General features: G+C 38.1%; 1 protein-coding gene across 1 annotated transcript in view; it reads left to right on the forward strand.

Annotated features, from left to right (window-relative positions):
• Nucleotides 1-26,493, forward strand: part of Dytn (dystrotelin) — a 56,863-nt gene that overhangs the window by 2,907 nt on the left and 27,463 nt on the right. The window contains 9 exon segments of the mRNA XM_076866880.2: nucleotides 5,035-5,109; nucleotides 8,385-8,543; nucleotides 8,546-8,582; nucleotides 10,093-10,178; nucleotides 10,741-10,841; nucleotides 18,020-18,091; nucleotides 18,310-18,473; nucleotides 20,519-20,630; nucleotides 23,374-23,525. Coding sequence (XP_076722995.2) covers nucleotides 5,035-5,109; nucleotides 8,385-8,543; nucleotides 8,546-8,582; nucleotides 10,093-10,178; nucleotides 10,741-10,841; nucleotides 18,020-18,091; nucleotides 18,310-18,473; nucleotides 20,519-20,630; nucleotides 23,374-23,525 — 958 coding nt within the window.

Here is a 26,493-nt window from a genome sequence, read left to right on the forward strand (position 1 = left end):
ACACACAGAGGCATGGCCATGGGACATTGTCTTTTCAATATTTAAATGCTCTCATTGCTGAAAGAATAGGAAAAAAATAATATGGCCACAACCATGAATGATCTTGTCACAGATATTTGAATTAATGAAGTTCACCTAGTAGTCCCTCATTTTAGTTTTGCTTGGGGTCCACTTAGCAAAGGTTAAAGGACTGGCTGTGTTTCTAGTCACAAAACTTTCCCAGCACACAGGCCACTTACTCCCAGTTGCCTGAGTTTTATGGCAATCAACTGATGGTTACATTTGAAAGTATTTTATTTCCTTCAAGGCATATTCCTCTCCTGGCTCTTCCTCCTTGACCTATACATGCATTCTATCATCTCTCTTGCCTTTGAAAACAAATTTTCATTTTACATGTTGTTTCATTATGATGCTCTCAGATTAAAGATCTTGGAAAAGTTGCCTATTTTAGGCTTTCTCTTCATCTTACATTCATTGCTTAATCCTCTGCAATTTGTTATTTACCCCCCTCACTCCACCAAAACTGCTCTTGCAAAGACTTCCAAAGATCAGGTAAACCATTAAAAACGGAGGACACTTTTCAGCCCACAGTTGATGATCTTGTAGCTTGCAGGTAGCAGGTAGTGAAGCTTTGGCTTGTCTCTACTTTCTGAAACTTACCTTCCTTGGCATTTCATCAACTGCGCTCCTCGTTTGTCTTTCCCTTCTCAGTCCTCTTAGGTTTCTCTTTCCTCCTCTGCTACTTAGATGATTATGCTCATCAAGGTGTTGCTACTTAGCTTAATTTTCTCTTCACTAAATATGTTCTACTCAGACAATCTGATCAATGGACATGGTATTGCCCAAATCCAACACCAACAACTCCTAAATCTCTAGCTCAGCCCAACTAGCAGCCCTGACTCCAGCTGTAAAATCAAAAGTTGAAGCCCTCTTCAGAACCTTGAACAGCTTCCCCTCCCCATATTCTCTAAAACTGAGCTGTCAGTATATAGTTACCGGCCATCTGTGGCTACTGAGCAATCCAACTACGGCTAGTCTGAATTGAGATGTGCTGCAAGTGTAAAAATGACATGGACATTCAACGACTAATAATATATAATAATTTATTAATAATTTTTGTATTGATTATACAACAAATACTATTTAGGAACTTAAAACTGCCTGTTTTATTCAATTATTGTTGGTATACAGCAGTGGTCCTCAAAGTGTGTTTCTGGGCCAGCACCATCACTATCACCTGGGAACTTGGTAGAAATGCAAATTCTCACCAACTCTATCCTGTAGAGGTGAGACTAAGCAAGTTGCTTAAACAGGCCCTTGAGGACATGATGTAAATGAAATAGTATTTGTTACAATCCTGTTGTAATTAGAGAAGGAAACCCCAAAGAATTCTAGTTATCAGCACAGATACACTGCTAGTCTAAAGCAAACAAATAAAATATAAACAAATAAAATACAGGATATCATTGCTATCCTCTTCACACTGCTGCAAAAAAAAGTCTCCTTAATAGACCTTATCCAAATAGCCCTTCGCTAATTTGGTACCAGTGGTTGGATTTGGCACAGGGTGATGGATTGAAATTTATCTGCTGTTCCTATTTGGGAATTCCAAACTATGCACACACAAACACACATAACATAAGGAAAACATTCACAGATGATATTGTGTTTTGCAGATGATATGACTGTCTATATAAATAATCCCTAAGAATCACTTGCAAGTTGACCGGATCCAAGACAATTGCACTAAAATCAAGAAATTTCCCTCATTCCAGTTGTTTTCAGACTTTAGTTTACATCAGATTTTATTTACATATGTCCTCAAGGGCCTGTTTAAGCAACATGCTTAGTCTCACCTCTATAGGATAGAGTTGGAGAGAATTTACCAAGTTCCCACGTAATAGTGATGGTGCTGGCCCAGAAATACACTTTGAGGATCACTGCTGTATACCAACAATAATTGAATAGAACAGGCAGTTTTAAGTTCCTAAAATAAACCAAACAATCAATGTGTAAGACCTTTGAAAGCTTTGCTGAATAACATAAAAAATAACATGATCAAATGACAAATTCTACTTTATAGTTTTTAATTTTGCTAGATGTAAAGACTGATTATTTCAGTGTTAGACAACAACCAAAAACTCTGAGACAACAAAAAGCTCTGTTGTGAGACTTTACATGTCTCTTCAACTAAATAAGAATTAAATTTTGGAAGATTGAAGATCTAAGCTATGGGAAAGTAAGGGAAACAATTTAGTAAGGATGTTACCTTCATTCTCTTATTTAAATCATGCAAATACCCTTTGAGGAATGTATTATATTCCCTATCTATCTGATAAAGAAACTGAAGATCAAAAAGTTAATTAATTTCCCCAAAGAGAAAGGGAAACTATAGAATTAGGCAGGACTGGCTCCAGAGCTCTGTCTTCTCCTTCATATAGTGAAATGGGAAAATTCACTATCAGTGCCTAAAAAGTGTTCTTAACTGCTATCCATCACAGCAGTGATGATGGTGTGAACTTGAAATAAGATCTAAGGATTCTTTTTTATTATAAAAATAACATGCTTTGGGCTGGGGTTGTAGCTCAGTGGTAGAGTACTTGCCTACCATGTGTGAGGCACTGGGTTTGATCCTCAGCACCACATAAAAATAAATAAATAAAATAAAGGTATTGTGTTCATCTACAACTAAAAAAAATTTTAAAAATAACATGCTTTTTATAGACCATCTAGATAATAGCTAAAATATAAAATAACTAAAAACACTAATAATTCCAGAATTCAGAGATGCCTACTGTTAACTAAGATTAAATCTTCACAGGAGAGAATTTTTATCTGTTTAGTTAACAATAATATTTCAAGACCTAGACTCATGTCACAGAAGAACTCAAGAAATACTTGCTAAATACTTGAGACAGTTTTTGATCATTTTTACTTATGCATAAAAATATGTGTACAAATAAAACTGGAATATAGTAGCAAAGTTGAGTTTATATTCTGCATAGTTTTTTATTATCATTACAGAATTATACATAGTGGTTGGGTCCATTTTGACAAAATCACACATTCAAGGAATTTGATTTCAATCCCCCATTGCCCCACCTGGCTTTTCTTCCCCTCTCCCCACCCCCACCCCCATTCTCATTCCCCAGATCTGGTGGTCTTCCTTTCACTCCTTTATTTATTTATTCTTGATTGGTACTTTCTACATATACATAAAAGTAAAATTCTCTTTGGTACTTTCACATTTGCATAGAACAAAATTCTGTTAGTTTCATTTCATATTTCCTCCCTTCCCCATCCTTCCTCCCTCCCTCTCCTTATCTATCTTCTACTCCACTGATTTATGATGTCTGATCACCCCCATCACTGCCTTTCTCCTATTTGGCTCTAGCTTCCACATATGAGAGAAAATATGCAACCCTTGATTTTCTGAATCTGCCTTATTTCACTTAGCATTTAGTTTTCCATTTCTATCCATTTACCAGCAATTGCCATTGTTTTATTCTTCTTTATGATTGAGTAAAACTCCATTGTGTATGTATACCACAGTTTCTTGATCCATTCATGTATTGAAAGGTATCTAGACTAGCTCCATAATTTAACTATTGGGAGTTGTGCTGCTATAAACATGGAAGTGGCTGTTTCATTATAGGATGTTGATTTTAGTTCTGTTGGATAAATACCAAGGAATGGTGTAGTTGGTCATATGGTGGTTCCATTCCTAGTGTTTTGAGAAATCTCCACACTTCTTTCCACAGTGGTTGTGCTATTTTTCAGTTCCATCAACAATGTATCAGTGTACCTATTTCCCCACATCCTTGACAGCATTTACTATTTGTATTCTTCATAATTGCCATTCTGACTGGAGCAAGATGAAATCTTAATGTATTTTTGATTTGCATTTCCCTGATTGCTAGAGATGTTGAACATTTTTTCATGTATTTTTGTCATTTATGTTTATTCTTTTGAGAAATGTCTGCTTAGTTCTTTTGCCCATTTATTGATTGGGTTATTTGTGTCTTGGCTTTTGTTTTTTTGGTATTTTTGGCATTGGATTTTTTTAGTTCTTTATATATTCTGGATATTAATCCCCTGTCAGAGGAACAACTGGCAAAGACTTTTTTTTCCCCATTCTGTAGGCTCTGTCTTTTACAGTCTTAATTGTTTCCTTGTCTGTGCAGAAGCTTTTTAATTTGTTGACATCCCACTTATTGATTCTTCATTTTATTTCTTGGGCTTTAGGGATCTTGTTGAAGAGGTTCACGTCTGTACCAATATAATGGAGTGTTGCCTCTATATTTTCTTTTAGGAGTTGTAAAATTTCTGGTATAATTTCTAAACCTTTGATCCATTTTGATTTGACTTTTGTGCAGGATGACAGACAGGGATCTATGGGACTGGGGTTATGGCTCAGCAATAGGGCGTTTGCCTTGCATGTGCAAGGCCCTGGGTTAGACCCTCAGCACCACATAAAAATAAATAAATAAATAAAGTTATTGTATGCAGCTACAAAAATAAATAAATAAAATATTTTTAAAAAATATTTTATTTATTTATTTATTTCCCTTAAAAAAAAAAGAGAAAGAGGGGGATCTAATTTCATTCTTCTATATATGGATGTCTAGTTTTCCCAACACCATTCATTTGTTTAAAGGGTTGTTTTTTTCTCTAATATATATATTTTTGGCCCCTTTGGCAAGTATCAGATGGCTATAAATACTATATAATTTTTTTTTTTTTGTCTTGCTTCACAAGGCCTTTGCCTTCTTATATAAAAAGTGAGCTGACTCCCCACTTTTTGATGGACTCCTTTTTTGGTGGGTTTGCCAAGTACTCTTTAGGGTCACTTACAGCCATAGGATACTATAAGTCCCTTATTTTTTGTTTTCAGGTAGAAAGGAGAGCTCTTCATTTTAATTTTTTCACCTGCAAAATAATGTATGGTTACATGATCTTTAACATTCCTTTCTGGGACATGGTTTTTATATTGTGAAACTCCTTTTTCCATGATATTTCATGCTTTCTTTACAGATACTCTTAATAATTTTGAGAATTCCATGTATAGAACAGCCTTCAAATTGCGATCAGTGCAAACTTTGTGCCAATGTAAGTATACGCTCTCTTATAACATTTAGAATAATCTGACCCTGATGATGTGTGATGTAAAATTCATAGATAAAAGTAGAACTTACCCCGTGCAAGTAACTGCTGGTCTCTGGAAGGGCTGGACCTGTGCATTTAGCCCATTGTTACACAGAAGATGATGAAGTGAGGGGGAGAATTTTGTGTGCATTCAACCCACACATAGCTTTGCTGACAATAGAAAATCATTGTGGATTACGAGTTTAGGTTAGTTTGATTTTTCTTTTAATTTTTCCTGCTTGGCTTCTGAAAACATTTTTGGTGTCTCTTTCAGGATATCAACACAAAATCAGATTATAAAAATTAATTTAGAATCTGTACTTACATATTGAAACATAAAATTAAAAATTACTTCCATCATATAATATATGAATTTTCAAGTCGGATGTCTTATGACATACGATGAACATGCGAAACTGAAGGTTCAAATGTGTGAGCGATGGGCCATAAATTTTAAAATTGTCTACAGAATCCTCTGAAAACTCTATTTGAGTTAAATTTATTTCGGATTGAATATTATGATTTTCTTTTCTTATACCATTATCTAGGTGAAATATATTCAAAATATTTACCCTGTTAAAATTTTCCAAAATGAAGTAACTTGGGTCCTAGCCATGAAAAACAACAGGCATTCAGCATATCTAAAATTGTTAATTTTTCACCTGTTCTTATTGCATTAGAATAATGAGTTTGTGCAAAATTATTTTGACATTTATATCAGACTTAAAAGAAGTTGTGTTATATAGATGACACTTCTATTGAAGGTTGTAATTTTTTACATTTTCCTTCTATCTGATAAGCTATATAGACCAATGGTTTTCAAATTGTGCTTCATGAAGTATACATGGTGTGAGGTAGGGTACAACAGGGTTAGCAAGGTGAGAAGAGGAGGTATAGGCAGAGTGGGAATACTCAGTGGCCATATCCTCAAAAAGAACACCCTGTTTATGCCTCTCCTCCATACTATGTTTCTGTACCAGATTTGTCCAAAGAAGGAATTTTGAGCTTTACAAAAAATTTTCTTAAATAGCTGTTGTATAAAAATTCTTTTGTAACTATTATTTATTAGAGGAATAAACAAAAGGCAGAATGTGCTCATTAAAAATTTATCACCAATTATGTCATTTTCCTGGAGATTTTCTCTCATTAAAGAAAGCAGTGAGCCCAGTACAGATGTGCATGCCTGTAATCTCAACAGTTCTGGGAGGCTAAGGCAATAAGATAGTGAGTTGAAAGCCAGCTTCAGCAAAAGCGAGGCACTAAGCAATTCAGCAATTAGACCCTGTATCTAAATAAAATACAAAATAGAGCTGGGGATGTGGCTCAGTGGCTGAGTGCTCCTGAGTTCAATCCCCAGTACCCCTCTAGGGAAGGAAGGAAGGAAGGAAGGAAGGAAGGAAGGAAGGAAGGGAGGGAGGGAGGGAGGGAGGGAGGGGAAAGTAAGTTATCAGTGAAAGTTCACATTAAGTTTCCATCATATGGAAATAGAGAATGTCAATAGAGGATTTACTTTTTTAAATCTTTTTGTTATCCCTGGCATCAGAAGCAGTGAATGTACCTAATACCCATGAGAAATATTAGCAATACATAATATCAGTGGTTGAAAAATTCGACCTAGAAAAGATATTCAAACAGACATTTGAAAGAAGATCTAAACCTGAGATAAAACATGAACTCCAAGAATCAGGATCTGGAGACTATCGCTGTGTAAATCTCACAGTGAGATTAATGGACAGCACCATTATCTGGTTTGCTGTAATACAGACCTCTCAACAAAAGACAAAACACCCTATGTTCAGAATGCCAGGTCCAGGTGATAGGATTTGTGATTGAATAACAATGGAAGAGTTTATAGCTTCCACCACCTGAGGCCAGGTTTTTATTTAAGTCACATTTTGGAAACATGCTCCTCTGTTCCTTAGACTCTCCCCTTAAAAAGCAATATCAGAGAACAAATAAAATATTTTATTATACTTGCTAGATTTCTTTTCTGTGAGGGTGATTTACGAAGTAGAGAGAAACATGGAGTTTTATCCTTTCACAGACTGGAGTGTTTTCAATGCCAACAATTCTAGAGGCTCTTGGGACATCCCTATTCCTTGGAAGGTACAGAGGGTGTTTATTAATTTTGTCTTTCATCCTGTGTCTGCAAGAAAATAGAGAGTTACCTCTATTTCATTCTTCTTTCTTTTCATTGCCTTGTAAAATTTTTAGAAGATGGTAAAACATATATGTATATATATGTGTGTGTGTATATATATGTATATATATGAGAAATTATTATTTTTTATAAACAGTTCTAGTTTTATTAAGTGCCTTCTTTAGATAATAATATTGATGGAACCAAGATTTTAAAAATGATTTGGCTGAGGCAAGAGTGGGACCTAAAGAGTCTGATAATTCAGCAACTGCTAATTAAATATCACTGGGGTTTTTGTTTGTTTGCTTTTTATTTATTTATTTATTTATTTATTTGGTGCTGAGGATTGAACCCAGGGCCTTATTCATGTGAGGCAAGCAATTTGTTTGGTTTTTTTCACTAGGGCAATTGCATCTTAATCCAAGATAGTCTGTCTGAAGCTAGGCTGCAGACAGGAAAAGCTGTATTTAGACATGAAAGGTAAACTTTTTCAGTCCACTGAAAGCAAATTATGAAAATATTTTCCCTGATGGGTGCATTGGTACTCACCTGAAATCCCGGCGACCTAGGAAGCTGAGACAGGAGATCACAAATTCAAGGCCCACCTACCAAGAACCTATCTAAATAAAATTTTAAAAAAGGGCTGGGGATGTAGCTCAGTGGTAGAGACCCCGTGGGTTTAATCCCCAGTAAAACATACACACACACACACACACACACACACACACACACAAATACTTTACCCAATTTGTCTCCGCAGCCTCTTAACTTCCTCGGAAGGCTTATTTTTCAGATTTTTTTACTTCTCCTTTTAACTTCATTCTATAAAATGGCATCCTAGAAAATATACTGGCAATAATGTTTTAACTATGCTTTACCAACAGATGTACTTTCCCAAAATCAAATTGACTGTCAGAATAGAAATGCCTGAATTACACACAAAGCATGTGTTTGAATAGTGGTCATATTTAATTCTTTTAAGGAAAATAGCTGCCAGAAAGAAAATAGTCTTGTTTAAACACTAGAAGACATTTGCTTTATATGAAGCCATTTGTTATCATCAGAAAAGAAGGTTCAGTTCTTCATTTGCTTCCTACAGTGGACTTGATCGACAGCTCCCTGATTGAGCAGGTCCTTCTACATGGAAGATTCTGGGAGGCCAGGGAGAGTTCCCTTTCTGTGCATCAGCCTCTTCAGGCACTCCAAGATCTGTTTCAGAGAACTAGGGAAGGAAAATCAGGACAAGTGAATCCCAGAGCTTTCGAACTCTGAGCCTTCTCAGGACCATGTATGACAGGTAAGGATGTGAATGTCACATCAAGCCATCAAGGGCAATGTATAGTTGCCACTAGTCATTGACCATTGGGTGTTTTATAATGTTTGCTTGAGATTTGGTATATAAAAAAAGCATTATTAATTTGTCTGTTTCCACAAATTTATTACTCATTTAGGAAGAGAACAAAGAAGGAAATCCTTATCCAGATCACTAGTATAAATGTCCCATGGATAGCAAGAAAGGAAAAAACTCCACATTACTCTTTGGAGAAACATGCACTTTTTGCAAGGAGCATTATACATCTTTATTTTGCTCTTGACTCCCTCAAAGTATGTTTGTTTCCCTACTCATTTCTTTGTAATTCATTAATAGTTGAGTTGTTGGATTGAATGGGGTTGAGTAGCGAGCACATGGATGACTAACCTATAGGCCAATTTAGAGCATGTCGAAGAGTTGATTACATGTACTCTGCAGTCAATGGCTTTGCTAATCTGTGTGTGTGTGTGTGTGTGTGTGTGTGTGTGTGTTATATGTTTTGCTGAGCTATAGCTTTTACATTCTTTGTTCCTCCTCATTTTGATTTACTTATGTAATCTTGATTGAGCAGACTGTGTCCTTTAAAATGAACTTTTAAAAAATCATAGTGAATACAAAACACTTACAAAGTAGAGAAAAAGACCAGAGAAGAATATTACCCATAAACTGACCTCCCAGAGGCAAGCCCAGGTTGAACTACTGGACAAATTCCTTAGTTTTTTTTTTTTCTAATTTATTATTTTTAACTGCATAAGTAATATATATTCTCAAGTTATTTTTTAAATGATTTCAGCCTTCTTAAATGTCAAACTTTGGAGTATCACTGCAACTATGATGCTTGTTTATAATAGCCTTCCTGCCTCTGATAAATTATTTTGCAGGTTTTGTAAACTTACTCAGCCAGTGGGTTAAAGATGATTAGCCCCTGAGCTAGGGCTAGTGAACTGGTGGATTTTGTTCTGTTTGGGTTTTTTGTATGTTTGCTCCTTTGGGCCTTTGTTTGATTTCCATGCAGCTTCATCCTGAGGAATTAAGATTGCCTGCTCCTCGGAGACAAGAAGTACCCCATAATCCCCAGTCTCTGGAACAGTGCTCAGCACAGAGAGGCATCCAATAAATATCTGTTGAGTTGGGCCTGGGGATGTGGCTCAAGCGGTAGCACGCCCATCTGGCATGTGTGCGGCCCGGGTTTAATCCTCAGCACCACATACAAACAAAGATGTTGTGTCCGCCAATAAATAAAAAAATATATATATTAAAATATTCTCTCTCTCTCTCTCCCTCTCTCACTCTCTCTTTAAAAAAAAAAATCTGTTGAGTAAATGAATGCTGAAACATTTTAAATCAATGCTCTGTTCTGCAAAATCCTAGATATAGAAAAAGAGGCCATCAAAAACTAGAACTTATACTACCATGTAAGAAATGTCCACTAATAAACCACTTCACCTATATTAACCCTGCCCTTCCCATTGTCTCTGTGATATGTTCCATGCAGCAAAGGAACAGGTTTTCTCAAGCTTCTGCCTGTGGCTGCTTCCCTAATTGCTCTCTCAGGGGACACCCTTCTTACAAAATACAGAGGTAACCTATAGGAGTGTTGTGTGCTCTGAAATACCATGACACCATCACCTTCCCAAATCCCCAATGCATTATCTTTTCCACCCACTCCTATATCCCTGTAACAATGACTCTTTTTCTTCAACATGTTCTCAGCATGACTGGTTTGTTTTGATTTAAGAAAAATGTTTAAGAGTGGGAGAAATTGTGATTTTTTTTTTTAACGATCAATACTTTCTAATTATGCATTGCTTGTTAGCCTTTGATGCTTGGTAGGGATTATTCAGACACCACCAATTATTGTTCTCTAAAGACTGAGATCATCTTCACTTTGCCACTTACCAACCTCATGATCTTCATCATAGAAATGCTGAACTGTCAAGGGGTTGAAATGTGAATGGGTTTTCATTAGTTCTCCAATAACCTAGACTGGAAAGCCCTCAAAAGAGCAAGCAAATAATCAAGAATATAACTCTGCCTTCCTTTCTCTCCACACTCACAAAAAAATCTTAGATCAAAGCACATATTCTTCAAGAATACAAGTATTCAACTTAAAGATTTATTCCCTGCCCCTTTACCTGTCCAGCTCTATTTCAGCTGTATGCAGAAAATAACAAGGGAGAGCATGATTCTGGGGCACGCATGACTCGAAAGATTTTGAGAAGCCTATTAAGAGATTTACAGCAGGTAAGCCCCTAATACTTAATTCTAACTTTGTTTCAGTTATGTTGGCCATGTGTATTATCAAAGAATCTGTTTTCTACTATGTCAGTTCTATCTTTATATAGCTCTCCATGTAACCTTGTCCCCTATTATTTGAGTATGATCCCCATTAACTTGAATCTGATCTATGGCAATTGCATCCTAACTGGTTTCTCAAGCTTAAGCCTCCCCCTTCTCTATCTCGTCCTCTGAACTGAGCCAGTGGCATTTCCAAAATATAAGTGTCACCTGGGTTAGTCAGCTTTCCATTACAATAATAAGATACTTGAGATAACCAACTTTAAAAAAACAGGAAAGGTTTATTTTGACTCATAGTTTTCAAAGTTTCAGTCCATGGTCAGTTGGCCCCTGGCTTTTTGGCTATGGTGAGGCAGCACATCATGGCAGGTATATGTGTTATGGGGATCTGTTCACCTCATGGTGGCCAGAAAGCTTATATGGAGAGAGGAAGAGACCAGGGTCCCATAGCTACCCTCAAGGACATAAAACCTCCTACTAAGACCCACCTCTCAAGTCTTCCAACACCTCCAATAGCACCAAGCTGGAAGCTAAGCCTTTAACACATGGGCCTTTGGAGAACACAGAAGAACAAAACTATGGCACACCCCCATACCTAGACGGCCTCACTGCCCACTCATGGCCATTGGATAAAGCATAACTCCTTAGCCTCACAAGCAAAGCTTTTGTGATTTGACCCAATCCTCCTCTTTTTAAAAATAGGTGAAATCATTATTTCCATACAAATATAAAGGAATCATGTCAAAAAAATCTATTTTATTTATTAATTTAAAGAAGGCACCTTTAAAATGTCACAACTAGCTGAAAGTGGGGCAGGGGGAGCCAAGAACAAACTGCAAGATTAGGAATATTAAAATGAATTTGCAGATGGATACAACACTGATTTGGGGCAGGGGGGATTGTCTCTCAACCTGGACAGAATTTATTTACAGGTCCACAGACAAGAATTGACATTAGTTTTCTACAAGTTAACTTCAGTCTTCACAGAGTTATAAAATTCCAAGTCAGAGAGTGATACATTATCTCTGTAGATTCAGATAAGCACCATTGAAGAGGTAACCAGTGGTCCCTCTTATTCCAAAGTGTTTGATTTTTCTTTACGCTCCTTCCACTCCTTTAACTCCTGAACATCAAAATCTTTATTGTCCCTGACACACGCACCTTCTCCAAGCTTGACTTCTGCACTTTCATCCTCTGGAGCTCCATTGCCTGTACTACCTCTTAACAAGCCGTTCATCTTTCAAGATCATCAAATAGTAGTCACCTCCTCACTCAGACTTTAACTCCCTATGCAGAACTTTATTAAAGCACTTGGCAAATGTTATAGGAATCTTTCCCACCAGACTCAAGGGCCTTGTTTCTCAAGGAAACAAATTATATGTAATTCATGCCCACATCCCCAGTCCCTAGAACAGTGCTTGATGACAAAAAAGCCTTCAACGAATGCATAGGTAAAATGCAATACTGAGTATCCAAATTATGATTTCCATCATTTCCAGTGTTTTAAGAAAGTGCAAATCTGATATTGTTTTTATCCGTATCGGGCAAAGGGATTTAAATTGCTTTAATAGGTTGTTTTCAGTGCTAAAATGATGTGAAATGAAATAACCAAGCAAGAACTTGGTTTACAAATGGATTAAGCAAGTTCCAGATTGTCTTGTGTTAAGTGGTTGTTGTCCTACTGTACTTTAACTGATTTGAAGGATGTCTTCGTTCTAATTTCACATTCTGTAAAATCCTATAGTTTAAGTTCTATCTTGTGAAGCCATTGTACCCCTTTGATATTTTTTTCTCAATGGTCTGAACCAGATATTCTCAAGATCATTCAAATAGTAGTCACATCCAGACTCTGTATAATCCTCATGATCATGATGGAGAGAGGTGTGGGGTAGGGAGAAAGATTATCAAAATCACTAGGACAGGAGATATGGTCTGGAAAAACCTACCCCAAGTAAAATTATCTTTGCTTTGATTTTTTAAAATTATTTTGGATGTTTGGAGAACTATTAAAGATTGAACCCAAAGCCTTGTACATGCTAGGCAAGCACTCTACCACTGAGCTACATCCCCTACCCTTTTTATTTAACTTGGGACAATCTCACTAAGTTGTCCAGGCTGGCTTTGAACTTATGATCCTCCTATCTCAGTCTCCCAAGTAGCTGGAATCACCACGCCCAACTTGACTTTTTCTTAATAACAATATTTTATGTTCATGTTGGTGACAATAATTAATATTTAATTTATTCTGAAAGTTCCAAAATTTGAGAAGTTCATATTTCTTACTTTTTAAAATGCCAGATAAGAATTATATATATGGGGATGTGGCTCAAGCGGTAGCGCGCGGGGCACTGGGTTCGATCCTCAGCACCACATAAAAATAAAATAAAGATGTTGTGTCCACCGAAAACTAAAAAATAAATATTAAAAAAATTATCTCTCTTTCTTTCTCTCTCTCTCTCTCCCTTAAAAAAAAGAATTATATGTATTTATCATGTACGATATGTTGCTGAGAATTATGTATCTATTGTGGAATAGTTAAATGTAGCTAATTAACAAATACATTATCTCACATAGTTTTATCATCTGGGTGGTAATAACACTGAATATCCACTATCTTAGAACCTTTCAAGAATACAATATACGTCACTAATGATAGTCACCCACTCCCACTAGTAGATCTCTTGAATTTATTCCTCTTATCTTACAGTAGTTACATATCTTTTGACCAATATCTTCTCATTCTTTCTTCCCACTAACCATGCCAGCCTCTGGTAAATGCCAGTCTTCCCTCTACTTATATGTGATCGATTTCTATGGGCTCCACATATGAGTGAGATCATGCAGGCAGTATTTGTCTTTCTGTGCCTGACTTATTTCATTTACATAAATCACACCAGGTTTATCCATGTTGCTGCAAACTACAGGATTTCCTTCTTTTAAAAGGCTAAATCACTGGGCTGGGGATGTGGCTCAAGTGCTAACTAACAAGCTCGCCTGGCATGCATGGGGGGCTGGGTTCGATCCTCAGCACCACATAAAATAAAATAAAGATGTTGTGTCCATAGAAAACTGAAAAATAAATATTAAAAAATTCTCTCTCTCCTTTCTCTCTCTCTCTCTTTAAAAAAAAAAGACTAAATCATATTCCATTTGTTTATGTAGCATACATTCCTTATCCACTCATACTTAGCTTGCTTCCATATCTTGGGATCAATGGTGCTACCCTAGTCTGAGACTGAAGGCTTCTGGAAACTCCCTAGAGAATCACTGGCAAAGTCTGCTTTGGAAGAGCGGAGGAGCACTGATATCCTGATATCCTCTGGCAATCGAGAATGAGAATAGAGCTTGCATCTGCTGCTGCTGCTGCTCCCTGTTTTTCCAACTTTTATTCATCCAAGCCAGCATCCTATTGGACGGTGCTGCCCACACTCAGGGAGGGTCTTCACTTCAGTTCACTATTCCACATGCCAGTCATTCCTAGACACACTCTCATTGACACAATCTTCAGCATCTCTTTATCCAATCAAGGTGACAATTCAAATTAACCATTACAGGGAATATAGGCTCCCATTCACACCAAGATGGGTCTGAAATCTTAGCCCACAGATATCAGCTTGAAGTCAGGGACCCTAGGAGTATGCCTAGTGCTAGGTTTTACTGCATTGGGGTCCAGTGCAAATTACTACACTTACCTCCTCTTTCTCCCAAGAATGGTACCTCTCAGCCCTGTTCTGCCTTGGTTTGGGAGAGAGGTAACAGGTAATATAAAACTACCTTTCATATTCTTTTCAATAGATCTTTTATTGTGATGATGATATAACCAGGCACTATAACCTCTTCTCTGCTTTCCTTAGCTCTTCAGAAGGTATTTATATGCATGGATAGTCATTCAAATTGATGTCTGTGTAGGAGGAAAATTATTGAAGAGTCCTATTTCACCATCACACTCCACTTTCCTCTTCCTTCCCCCTAAATGTTCATATTTCCTAAATAAAGTGATGATTTTTAAAATTGTATATAGTTAAAATATTAGGTATAGATCTTTCAAGGTTTTATGGCGGTTGCAACATCAAATAGACACTGCTACCAGGTTGTTTTTGCTCTCTCAGGCATGTGTTAGGGCCATCATAGGAGATGCTCTTTTCCAACAACCCCACATCCCAGAATTCAAGCAGGTGGGGAGCCATGGAGGGCAGGATAATCTCTCTATCCATTTATGCAATCAGACTGGTTTAGAAAGTGAGTGTGATGAAAGGAAATGGCTAGGGAGCATTTTCCTTCTCCTCTAGAGATACTTGTGTCTTCCTCCTGACTACTACCAATGTCTCCAGGCTAGCACCAGGTCCAGAGGGGCCTAAAAACTCTGTCTTTGTTCCAAATATAACAGTTATGGTTTGGGGAGTAGGTGTGCCCCCCAAAACTCATGTGTGAGACAATGTAGGCAAGTTTGGAGGTGAAATAACTGGATTTTGAGCATCTTCACCTAACCAGTGCATTACTTCTCTGATAGGAATTAACTAGATAGTAACTGTAGGCAGATTGGGTGTGATTGCAGGAGGTGGGTCCCTGGGGGTGTGTTTTGGGGATATATGTTTTGTTCTCTCTGTCTCTTTGCTTCCTGGTGCCCTGACTCCAGCCACTTTCCTCCACCACACCCTTCTCCCGTGAAGTTCTGCCTTGCCTCAGGCCCCACAGGATGAAGCTGCCTGTCATTGAACCAAGACCTCTGAAACTGTGGGCATCAAATACATTTTTCCTCCTTAAAATTGTTTTTGTCAGAGATTTTGGTCACAATGGCAAAAAAAAAAGCTGACTGAAACAGTAACTCATTTCAAAGATTCGTTGAAATGCAGCTGGTACAGCAACTCCCTCCTCCCCCCACACCCCCACCTCATTCATTAGAATGTTCCTGAGAAAGAGCTATTAGGAAGGTGGATATTTGCATAGCAAATTATCATTCCATTGACTTGGCATTATGGACACAAAGATGGATTTCCACAGAAAATTCCAGACTCCACTATGTGATTCTAATCCTCCTGAAGAATCCTAATTATCTTTTCAAGTATACCATTCTATTTGTGCCAGCATGTCATCTAACCACATTTAGTTCTTCCATAGAACACCTGCAAGATATTAGTGAAATGGTTAATTAATACACAAAATCTTTGTACACACCCTTAAAGGCAAAAACATAGGTGGAAACCCACGACAGAAGTGAATTTTCTTTTCATTAGTGTTAGGATCACAGAACTGGCAAGTAGATCTCCTGTTATCCACCTCTCTTATGTTACAAATGAAAAGAAACTCTTGGCCAAAGCTCAAGGACACCAGAGGAGGGCCATTGTCGAATCAGCAACACAGTCTAAAGGAGTGGTCCAGTTAGTTCATTAGCACCCAGAAGCCAAAGATGAGTAATGAGTTATTTTTTTCAGACAAAGGCCAAATAACATAGGGAGTAGTTACTTACATTTGACTGGTGACAGGGTTATTATCAATTTAAAGTACAAGCCATCTTGTCACTATTACGCAAATGTTTGTTGAATTCTGCCTGGCTAATTGTCAGCAAAGAGGTTCTAAGTGCCACTTTCCTGATTAGAAGAATGTTTATTCCAGTTGATGGACTCAGCAGGGGGTCATTTGAGATTACTTCTGAGCTTGCAGGCAATGCCTGCCACAGCCCACACTGTAGAAGACATCGGATGAGAAAGTGGAACTATTTTAGTCAGCTTTTCTCACACTGTTCCCAACCAGAACAACTGTAAAGGAGAAAAGTTTATTTGAGGGCTCACGGTTTCAGAGGTCTTAGTCCACAGAAGGCCAGCTCCATTCCTTGGGGCACAAGGTGAAGCAGAACATCGTGGCAGAAGAGTGTGGCAGAGAGAATTGGCTCACACGGTGGTGACCAGGAAGCAGAGAGACAGAGTCTCCACTCTTGAGATAACAAAATAAATACCCCATAGTCACTCCCTGAACCAACCACTTCCTCCAGCCACAGCCCACCTGTCTCCAGTTACCACTCCGTTAATCCCAGCAGGGATTAATTTACTGATTAGGTTAAGGCTATCACCGGATCATTCTTCCTCTGAACCTTCTTGCATTGTCTCACACATGAGGCTTTGGGGGATACCACACATCCAAACCATAGCAAGGACCAAATGGGAATAAACAGAGATGACATGTAGATAAATCTGTGCATATAGATAGTCACAAGAGGTTCTTAGTCCCTTAAACTCCTTGTTGAGACTGTGGTTATAATATGGATACTACAGTATGAGGTAGTATACATTAGTCTTTGGAATATCTATAAAGTCTGATGTTACAAAGCTTTTTGAAAACTCCTCAAAGTCTTTTTGTCACTCAGACTTCTGAAGTGAGATTCCAATTCTGCACTCAACCACTGAGCTACATTCCCAGTCATTTTTATTTTTATTTTTATTTTAATTTTGAGACAGGGTCTTGCCAAATTACTTAGGGCCTAGCTAAGCTGCTGAGGATGGACTTGCACTTGCTATCCTTCTGCCTTAGCCTCTGAAGCCACTGGGATTACAGACATGTGCCACTGTGACAGCTAACTTGCTTTTTTGATCTTAAGCAAAATGTCAAATCTCAGTCTTCCCTTTATTTTAAAATATACTTAATTGACAAAGAAAAATCACACATATTCAAAAATATAAATGGAGTGTGGTGATGTGCATAGCTGTTCCACCTACTCAGAGGCTGAGGTGGGAGGATGACTTAAGTCCAGGAGTTCAAGACCAGCCAGGCAATACAGTGAGACTCTGTCTTAGGAAAAAAAAAAAAAAAAAAAACCAGAAGAACCACCAAACTCTTTGAGATCATAAGAAATAGAACAGAAGCCATCCCTTTATCAACCCGATTGCTAGACTTTCTTCTTTCACGTTTCCTCCTCCTCTTCTTCCCACTAGTTAATTCACTGTTTCAACTCAGACATTGCACAAAACCCACAAATTTATTTGATTTGCTTGGATTGAGACAGTTCATCCAATCTCAGACACCCAGTACTTGTGAGTTGGTTGCTGTGAGATGGCCACTCAGGCATGCTGATTCAGGTGGCCACAGATGCCTGCATGTTCTCACAGCTGACACGATGTTGCCTCTTTCAGATCCCAACCCTTGTAGGGGAGAGTCACACTCTGTGTTCTGTGGAAAGTGCTGTCCGCAGCTGTTTCCGAGGGGTGAGTAACTTGGTAATGTCAAGAGTTGGGCAGATGTACTTGAAGAGTGTACTCAATTTAAATTAGACTCCACGGGGTCCCCAGACAACCCTATTCAGGAGGTACATTTGCCTCCGGGTTTTTGTATGATATGCTTGTTTGGCAGAACTGACAGAAATCAAGCTGGAAAAGAATACAAAAAGCACAAAGTCATAGCTACACATGTTCTTGTTTCCCAGGTGTTGAGCCCAGGAATCAAGGAGGAGAAATTCTTATCTTGGATACAGTCTGAGCCTCTCATGCTCCTGTGGCTCCCAATCTGCCACCGTTTGTCAGCCACCGAAATGGTCACTCACCCTGTTCGGTGTACTGTTTGCAGGACAATCCCAATCGTTGGACTGAGGTACAGTCATCATTGGTATTTCATGAATAGTCATTCTCCAAATGGGTCCAGCATCAGAACCGCTTCTCTCCAGATGCTTTCTGAGGTCATCCTTGCACATCTGGAAATCAGTTGACTTTCCAGCTCAATAATTCCCTGCCTCAGGCATCCTGGCTGAAAATTAATTTATCTCCTATAGTCAATGGAACATTAAATTCTTCCATTGTCTCACACTTCGATCAGTAAATATTCCCCTAAAGGAAAAAAGGAATGTCTTTTAAAAAGACTTTGGAGCCATCCATAATCATAACAATAGTTTATCTTTGTTCAGTGTTAAGCAAATGCTAAGATGAGCAGTTCACATGGGTCATTTCATTTAAAACATGTCTACATGCCTTACAAAATGGTATCAGAACATCCAATTTGCAGCAAAGATGAAAAAACTTGCTCAAGTTCTCATGTTAGCAAGTGGCGGAGGCTGGCAGTCTGGATTCACAGTCCCTGCTTTGCATTCGTGGTGCTATGCTGCCACCCGGTGGATAGAATGAGGTATGAGCCAGAAGGGACAGTCTGCATTTGTGAGAGCAATTCAGGCCTTCTCTCCCCCTAGTGACAAAGGCTGATATGAAAGCTAAGAATTGGGGTGAGAGATGGAGAGCTCTCTACAGCTTTCAAGAAGATAGTCAAAATCCTATCTTAGAGAAAGGGATGTGTAGATCTCCCATAAATTAAAAATAGGAAGTAAAATTAGAGATGCTGGTACAGGTTTGGGAGGCAGAGAAAGAAACTAGCAGGTCTAGGCCAAGGATAGGTGGCTCTATTATTCGTGGTGAGTGAACATGGTTATGGAGCTCTGGGACACTCAGTCTCAAACAAGTCACAGCTGGGGAGTCCAGAAGGGGAGGGCCCAGAGGATTCAGAGCTTGGCTGTCTCTCACCTTGTTCCTGTATTTTCTGAACTTAACTAAACTAGACCTTAAACGCGTTTCCTATATTTATTAAATAGACCGTCAGTACCCACTAAACACCTGGATGTTAAGTTTTAATTTTGCTTAGAAAATGCATTGAGTTCACAGGTGATTTGAAGGACACAGTGAATTGTCACTCATCTTTGCAAATAACTGAACTTGTAACTTGAAAGTTGTGTTTTATATAGTAATGTAACTGCTACATGTCCTCTACTAGGCCAGGTACAGAGTTAACTTTGCAATAACAAGACATACCATTTTATATTGAATTTTTTTGTTCAAAACCAGGATATAAGACATAAATCACATATGGTTATTTCTATTTTACAGGTGGCATGAACTGAGGCTCAAAAAATTTAAGTGATTTTTCTCAAGTCACCCCAAAAAACAGAAGACAAGAAGTTCCATATTTTAACTTTCAGAATACATCCTTACCTATTAAGAATGAGATTAAGCTTCCACCTAGAAATGCTTCTGTTGAGCTCTCTTTACTCCTAGATACACAAGGCAAAATAAAATAAAGGCTGGTGTCAAATGATGTCTGGGGATTCTTTTAGCTCTAACTTTCTGAGTCTATTAAAAATTGTTCAGATCTATTATAATCCTAATCTTAAACTTGTATTATTGGCTTTCAGAAAATGTAAGCAATAGCTTTGGGTTTAGAGAAATTAATAAAGCCATTTGAGGGTAGAAGCAGTCACAGATCTGAAGGTAGCAGGACAAGGGCAATGACTTGGCATTCTAAAAGCCAGGGATTGTCCCTAATCTGTGTAGACCTAGGGGTTTATTTTAAGGGTTACAGCTCTTGGTACTCTACATATAAAAGGCATTTGACATTTCGGGGCAGTGGGAGAGAAGGGTAACTCAGACCTTTATATTACAGTTTGCTGGATAGAACCATATTAATATAATGCTTTTAAAATATCATCAAAAGATTCATTTGATTAAATAATTTAATATCTCTACCAACTTTGAGAGAAATTTTAGGTTAACTGGATAGCTCAGACATCTCCTGTAAGTTTTCATTCTCCACCTGAATATTATTTCTTTGCTGTTTAGTGGTATTGATATAAACTGCATTTTCATTTTAATTGGCAGATACCGCTGTCTGAAGTGTCTCAACTTTGACATCTGCCAAGTTTGTTTTTTATCCGGTCTTCATAGCAAGTTCCACCAGAAGTCACATCCTGTAATTGAATACTGTGTTCAGGTAATTTCTAATGCAAAATACTAAAGTATTCATTGATTAAGTTCTAATGAGCTATAGCCTTTAAAAAAAATGCAGTGGTGCATGGCTGTGATCCCAGAAACTACCATGGCTGAGGCAGGAGCATCATAGTTCAAGGCCAGCCTCAGAAACTTAGCGATCCTTAGCACCCCTCCCCCGCAAAAAGGTCTTTCCAACAAAATCACGATTCTGCTTCTGCCATACATTATAATATTTAAGATGAAGATTACACCCAATAACTATCTCTTGATATAAATATGCTTTCTTCAGTGTGGAGATTCCATGGAAATCTGGGAATGAAACCACCATTTGACCCAGCTATCCCTCTCCTTGGGACTATACCCAAGGGACTTAAAAACAGGATACTACAGGACACAGCCACATCAATATTTATAGCAGCACAATTCACAATAGCTAAACTGTGAAACCAACATAGAAACCCTTCAGTAGATGAATGGATTTTAAAAATGTGGTATATATACACAATGGAATATTACTCAGCAAAAAAGAGAATAAAAGGAGCTGGGGATGTGGCTCAAGTTGCAGCACACTCACCTGGCATGCGAGTGGCCCGGATTCCATCCTCAGCACCACATACAAACAAAGATGTTGTGTCCGCCAAGAACTAGAAAATAAATATTAAAAAATTCTCTCTCTCTCTCTCTCTCTCTCTCAAAAAAAAAAAAAAAAAAGAGAGAGAGAATAAAATCATGGCATTTGCAGGTAAATGGATGGCGTTGGAGAAGATAATGCTAAATGAAGTTAGCCAATCCCCCCCCCCCCAAAAAACAAATGCCAAATGTTTTCTCTGATATAAGGAGGCTGACTCATAGTGGGGTAGGGAGGGGGAGCTTGGGAGGAAAGAGAGGTGGGAGGGGAAGGGAGGAGGCAGGGGATTAGCAAGGATGGTGGAATGTGATGGACATCATTATCCAAAGTACATGTATGAAGACACGAATTGGGTGCCAATCTACTTTATATACAAATAGAGATATGAAAAATTGTGGTATATATGTGTAATAAAAATTGTAATGCAAAAAAAACCAAAGCACATGTATAAAGACATGAATTGGCATGTAAATGCTTTATATACAAAGATATGAAAAATTGTGCTCTATATGTGTAACAACAATTGTAATGCATTCCGCTTAGTGTATTTAAAAAAATAAAATCAATTAAATAAAAATGCTTTCTTAAGATTGAAGGGTTTTGTTTTGTTTTGTTTTGTTTTTGTTTTTGTTTTTGTTTCAGTACTGGGGATTGAACTCAGTGGCATTCTACCACTGAGTTATATCCCATCCCTTTTTATTTTTTTATTTTGAGACAGACTCTCACTAAGTTGCTGAGGCTGGCCTTGAACTCCTGCCCTAGATTTTCAAGTCACTGGTATTACAGGAATGTGCTGTCATGCCTTGTTACATCACAGATTTGGGGACAAGAAAAGGCCAAACAGAATCTAATCTGACCATTGATCCCACACAGGATACTAGAAAGGTCTGTGAAAGTTAGAGGGGGGAAGCATTGGAAATTGGCATGGATTAAAAAAAAAAAAAAAAAAAGCTCTGGTTTGGTAAAAATGATGCAACAAAAATTCGGGTTGCTGATATACTTTTGGAGAAGTTCTATTTTTGCATGTCTTTTCCCAATTCCTAAAATTCAAGTGTTTTTTCTTTAAGGAAAAAGAATGAGAGATTATTATCTCAGTTTTGACTGTAAGAGCTGTATGTGAGGTTTTGTTTCTGTTTAAGACAGTCGATTATTAGTACCCAACAAGTAAATTTAGTTCTAAGAAAATAGAGAAATAGAACAGTGGATTTTGAGCCAAAAGCATTCTCACTTTCCCCAGAAAGAACGTTTTCTTTTCACGATTAATTTGCCATGTATCAGTGTCTTCCTGCAGATGGCGCCACCGTCCCCGCCATGCCACAATAGCGAAGAATGCTGGATTGATTTTGCTGAGGATAGCTCTCCCTTATTCTCGCTTTAACGTGAATAGTCAACAAAAGTCCAGGGCCCGCATCTTGCCAAATAATTCCCGCGGGGCACTGCCTTGCAAAACTCTACGCCTTTGGTTCTACAGGTCCAGCGGTCTCTGATCCCTCCGTCCACGCCCGAAGCCCAGGGTTAGACGATGCTACAGTGCCACCGTGTGGTCACTTTGTTACTACACTTCAAATTTGAAGAGCTGAAGATCTTTTAATGCACCCTTTCCTTCCTCCTTTAATAATTTTTAAATTTATTTTATTTATTTATTTTTTGTAGAAATTCTTAAGGTGAGGTGAAGGAATGGACTTCAGGTGGTCCATGAATCTACTGAAATTGTTCACAGGATTAAACCCATGAGTATTTTTCTGGAGATCAATTCATGAGTCATCATCCAATTCTCAAAGGAATCTGCAGCCCAAGATATTAGCAACCATAGACTTACTCCTCTCCCATTCCTTCTTCTAGCTTTGCATTTCCAAATTCCTGGGTTCCTCTAATTAAGAGGAGTTGTTGAGAGAGGTGGGGATGAACTATTTGGAGTCTCTGTATAAACACGCAATGTGTATGTTTATACAGAGAAGATAAGGAAATTCTAGGGGTAAGGAAGTAAGATGATTTTCCCAAGGGCATAAAAGTAAGAGAAATAATTCCCAAAACTTTCACTATGACCAATCCACCAATAAAAGGAAAGAACATGTTTAGACTGATCTGATGCCATTTTTAATGTTGGCCATTTCAGCGGATGTCAGCCACGGAAAGTACAAAACTCCTCCTCAGGACGCTCAGAAAAAACCTGCTCCAAGGGTTCTGTGGGAGAAAAGAAGCTATGAGAAAGCGGTGGCAGCTGGACCAGGTGAATCCAAAGGACATGGCTGACCATGCACAGGCCACGTGAGTGTCCATGGGGGACAGACAACAAAATGGCAGCCCAGAGGACCTGGGTATTTGTTGCACCGACAGCACGGGGCCTGGTGCCAACTTTTCTAATACTGAAGATTCTAAAGAAGGCAGGTGGTAGAGGGGAGAGAGGAATTAAAATACCTCTCCCCTTTAGAAATGGTCTTTAGCAAGGCCTTTTAATGGCCATCTAATTAAAGGCATCAGAAAGACAACAGAATGACTTTGTTTTAGATTTCTAGTTTTTACTGGTTTGATTTTGAAAGCCTAATTCAGAGTTGATGCTTTATTAAAAAAAAAAAAAAAGAAAAAAGAAAAGAAGTAGGAAGACCCTTGAGTATCCCACTACTCACAGATGAATGCTATTCACATTTTAGCATGACCAACAAAATAGGGATTATTCTATGAATATAATTTTTCACTCTTATTTTCACCTGCAGTAAATGGAGAGCATGTCCCATGCCATTAGTTTCCTTTTGTAATTGCCTTACTCTCATCTATGTAAGAAAATGCCATAATTTATAAGCAATTGCTTACTATTGAAACTTTTGATTATTTCCAAATCCTGCCCCCTAATAATTCTATAGTCAACATCCCTAGGCATGCATCGTTCTGCATGTTTTTATTATTTTATTAAGAGAAACTCACCAATCTCCCCAATCTACTTCTAGTGCCACAGGCCAGATGAGCCTTTTACAACCTTGATCAGATTCTGTCACTCCCCTACACAAGCTTTCTGATGGCTTTCCATTGTTCAAGAAAGCAATGTTCTCCCAATGGCCCTTTGCCTGGCTGTAACAGCTCCATTCTGAACCAGCTCCGAGGCTCTCCTGTGCCTCTCCCTTGACTTGATGCACTCTAGCCATATGCCTCTCCTGCTGCTCCTTGAACATGCCAGGCAGGCATGCTGCCATCTGGGTTACCCTAGGCCATCTCCTGCATGGCTCGGCTCTGCACCTCCTAAAAGTCCACCAAAGATCTTTGCTCAAGTGTGATCTCATCCTCAATGCCTTTTCCTGATGACCATATGTCATTTCAGCCCCTGTCTGCACACTAGCACTATGAGTCATGTTCCCTTGTTTTACTCTTTAAAGCACTTCACTGTTTGACACACTGTATACCTTACTAATCTTATTTATTTATTTATTCCTGTGTCCCCCACTATAATGTAAACTCTATGAGGGAGGAATCTTTTATCGTTTCCATTTGTATTTGCCAAAACCTATAACAATGTCTAAATATGATAAATGCTCAATAATGCTAATTGAATGAATGAATGATAAAATGTAATGGAGAATCGGTGGATAGATAGATAAGGTGAGTCCCTTTAGAATGAACCATGAAAGGGAATTGGACAGACTGAGGGGACATAATGTGGGAAGGAGGAGAGTTTGATGGAGCCCAGAACAGAGACAAAGAAGCCTTGTCCTTAGCCAACTATCTGTGTGGCCTTAGCAGAGTCACTTTATTTCTCCATGACCCAATTACTTCACTTAATAACAAATAACCTGACATTCATATTCTTGGAATAGTATTTGCAAGGCTAAGATAAAGAAAGGGAACTGCAAAGGCTAGGTAACTCTAAAGGTTATTTAAATTTCAGTGTGTTCTATTCTGTCTACCCCAAGTACAATAGAGTTCTCCCAAATTTATGTTATATAATAATTTTCAGTTTAGCCTGGATATTGATGAATTCAGAAGTTCCTCAGTGTCTTACCTAGGGAAAGTTAATGTGGAATATTACTATTTCACAATGTGATAATAGGCAAAACACATCCTTGACAGCTATCAAGTTGGCACTTTAGCAGTGGCCATCTTCTAAGAGATCAATGGTGATTGCCTAGTGATGACATTGAATTTATTTCATAGTAAAAACTTTCTTTCTCTTGATGTGGATTTACTTACTTTACATACAATTATTCACACTGAGAAAAGAATACTTTTATTTACAAAAACATAATTGAAAGCTAGGAGCCAAATATCATCAGTATTATTAAATATTTAGGGAAACTCTTGCAAATACAATACAAAGAAAATTGAAAAGAACAGACAAAATTACTTCCATTTACAGTTAATATGATTGTGAATCCTCAAGAAACCTCTAGAAAAAACCATTAGAATTAATAGGCTTTGAGTGATAGTGGAATATAAAATAAATATGTACAAAATTCATTGCTCTTCATTATACTAGCAATAACCATTATACTGGAAATTTTATAAAAAATCCCCTTTGTAATAACTGTAAAATTATTTTTAAAAGAAATTAGGGAAAAAGTATAACAAAAAGAAATGGCTCTTATAAAAAAAAAAAAATTATACTACTTTGTGGAGTACAGAAAACAAGACCCAAACAAAAAGAGAAACATACCAAATGCCTAGAAGGGAAGACATTAGCATAAGAATGCTCATTCTCCAAAAGTGAATATAGTCAATCCTCATTATGCATAGATTCAGTATTTACAAATTTGCTTATTTGCAAAAAAGTTATTAGTAACCCAAAATTAATATTCAAGATACTATTCCAGTATTTACAGACATGTCCAGAAAGGCCAAAAACTTGAGTTGCCTGACACATACATTCCCAGTACGTTGAACTGGGGTTGTGCTCTCTTCTCGCTTCAGCTCTCGTACTGTGTTGTGGTTTGGATCTGGAATGTTCCCCCCAAAGACTCCTGTGTCAAAAGCCTGGTCTCCAATGCAGAAAGTTTCAGAGGTGGGGCTATTAGGCAATCATTGGATCATGGGTGCTCTAACCTCATCATCCAATGGATTCATCCACTGATAGCTGAATGGCCTACTGGAAGGTGGGACCTAGTTGGAGGAAGTAGGTCACTGGGGACATATCCTGGAAGGGTTTGTCTCCTCCCCAGTCCCTTCCGCCCTACCCACCCCCTGCTTCTCAGTTGCCACGAGCTGGGCAGCTTCCCTCTGCCAACCCCTTCCACCATGAAGTTTCTGCCTT

The sequence above is a fragment of the Callospermophilus lateralis genome, chromosome 9 (assembly GCF_048772815.1).
Source record: "Callospermophilus lateralis isolate mCalLat2 chromosome 9, mCalLat2.hap1, whole genome shotgun sequence".
NCBI lineage: Eukaryota > Metazoa > Chordata > Mammalia > Rodentia > Sciuridae > Callospermophilus > Callospermophilus lateralis.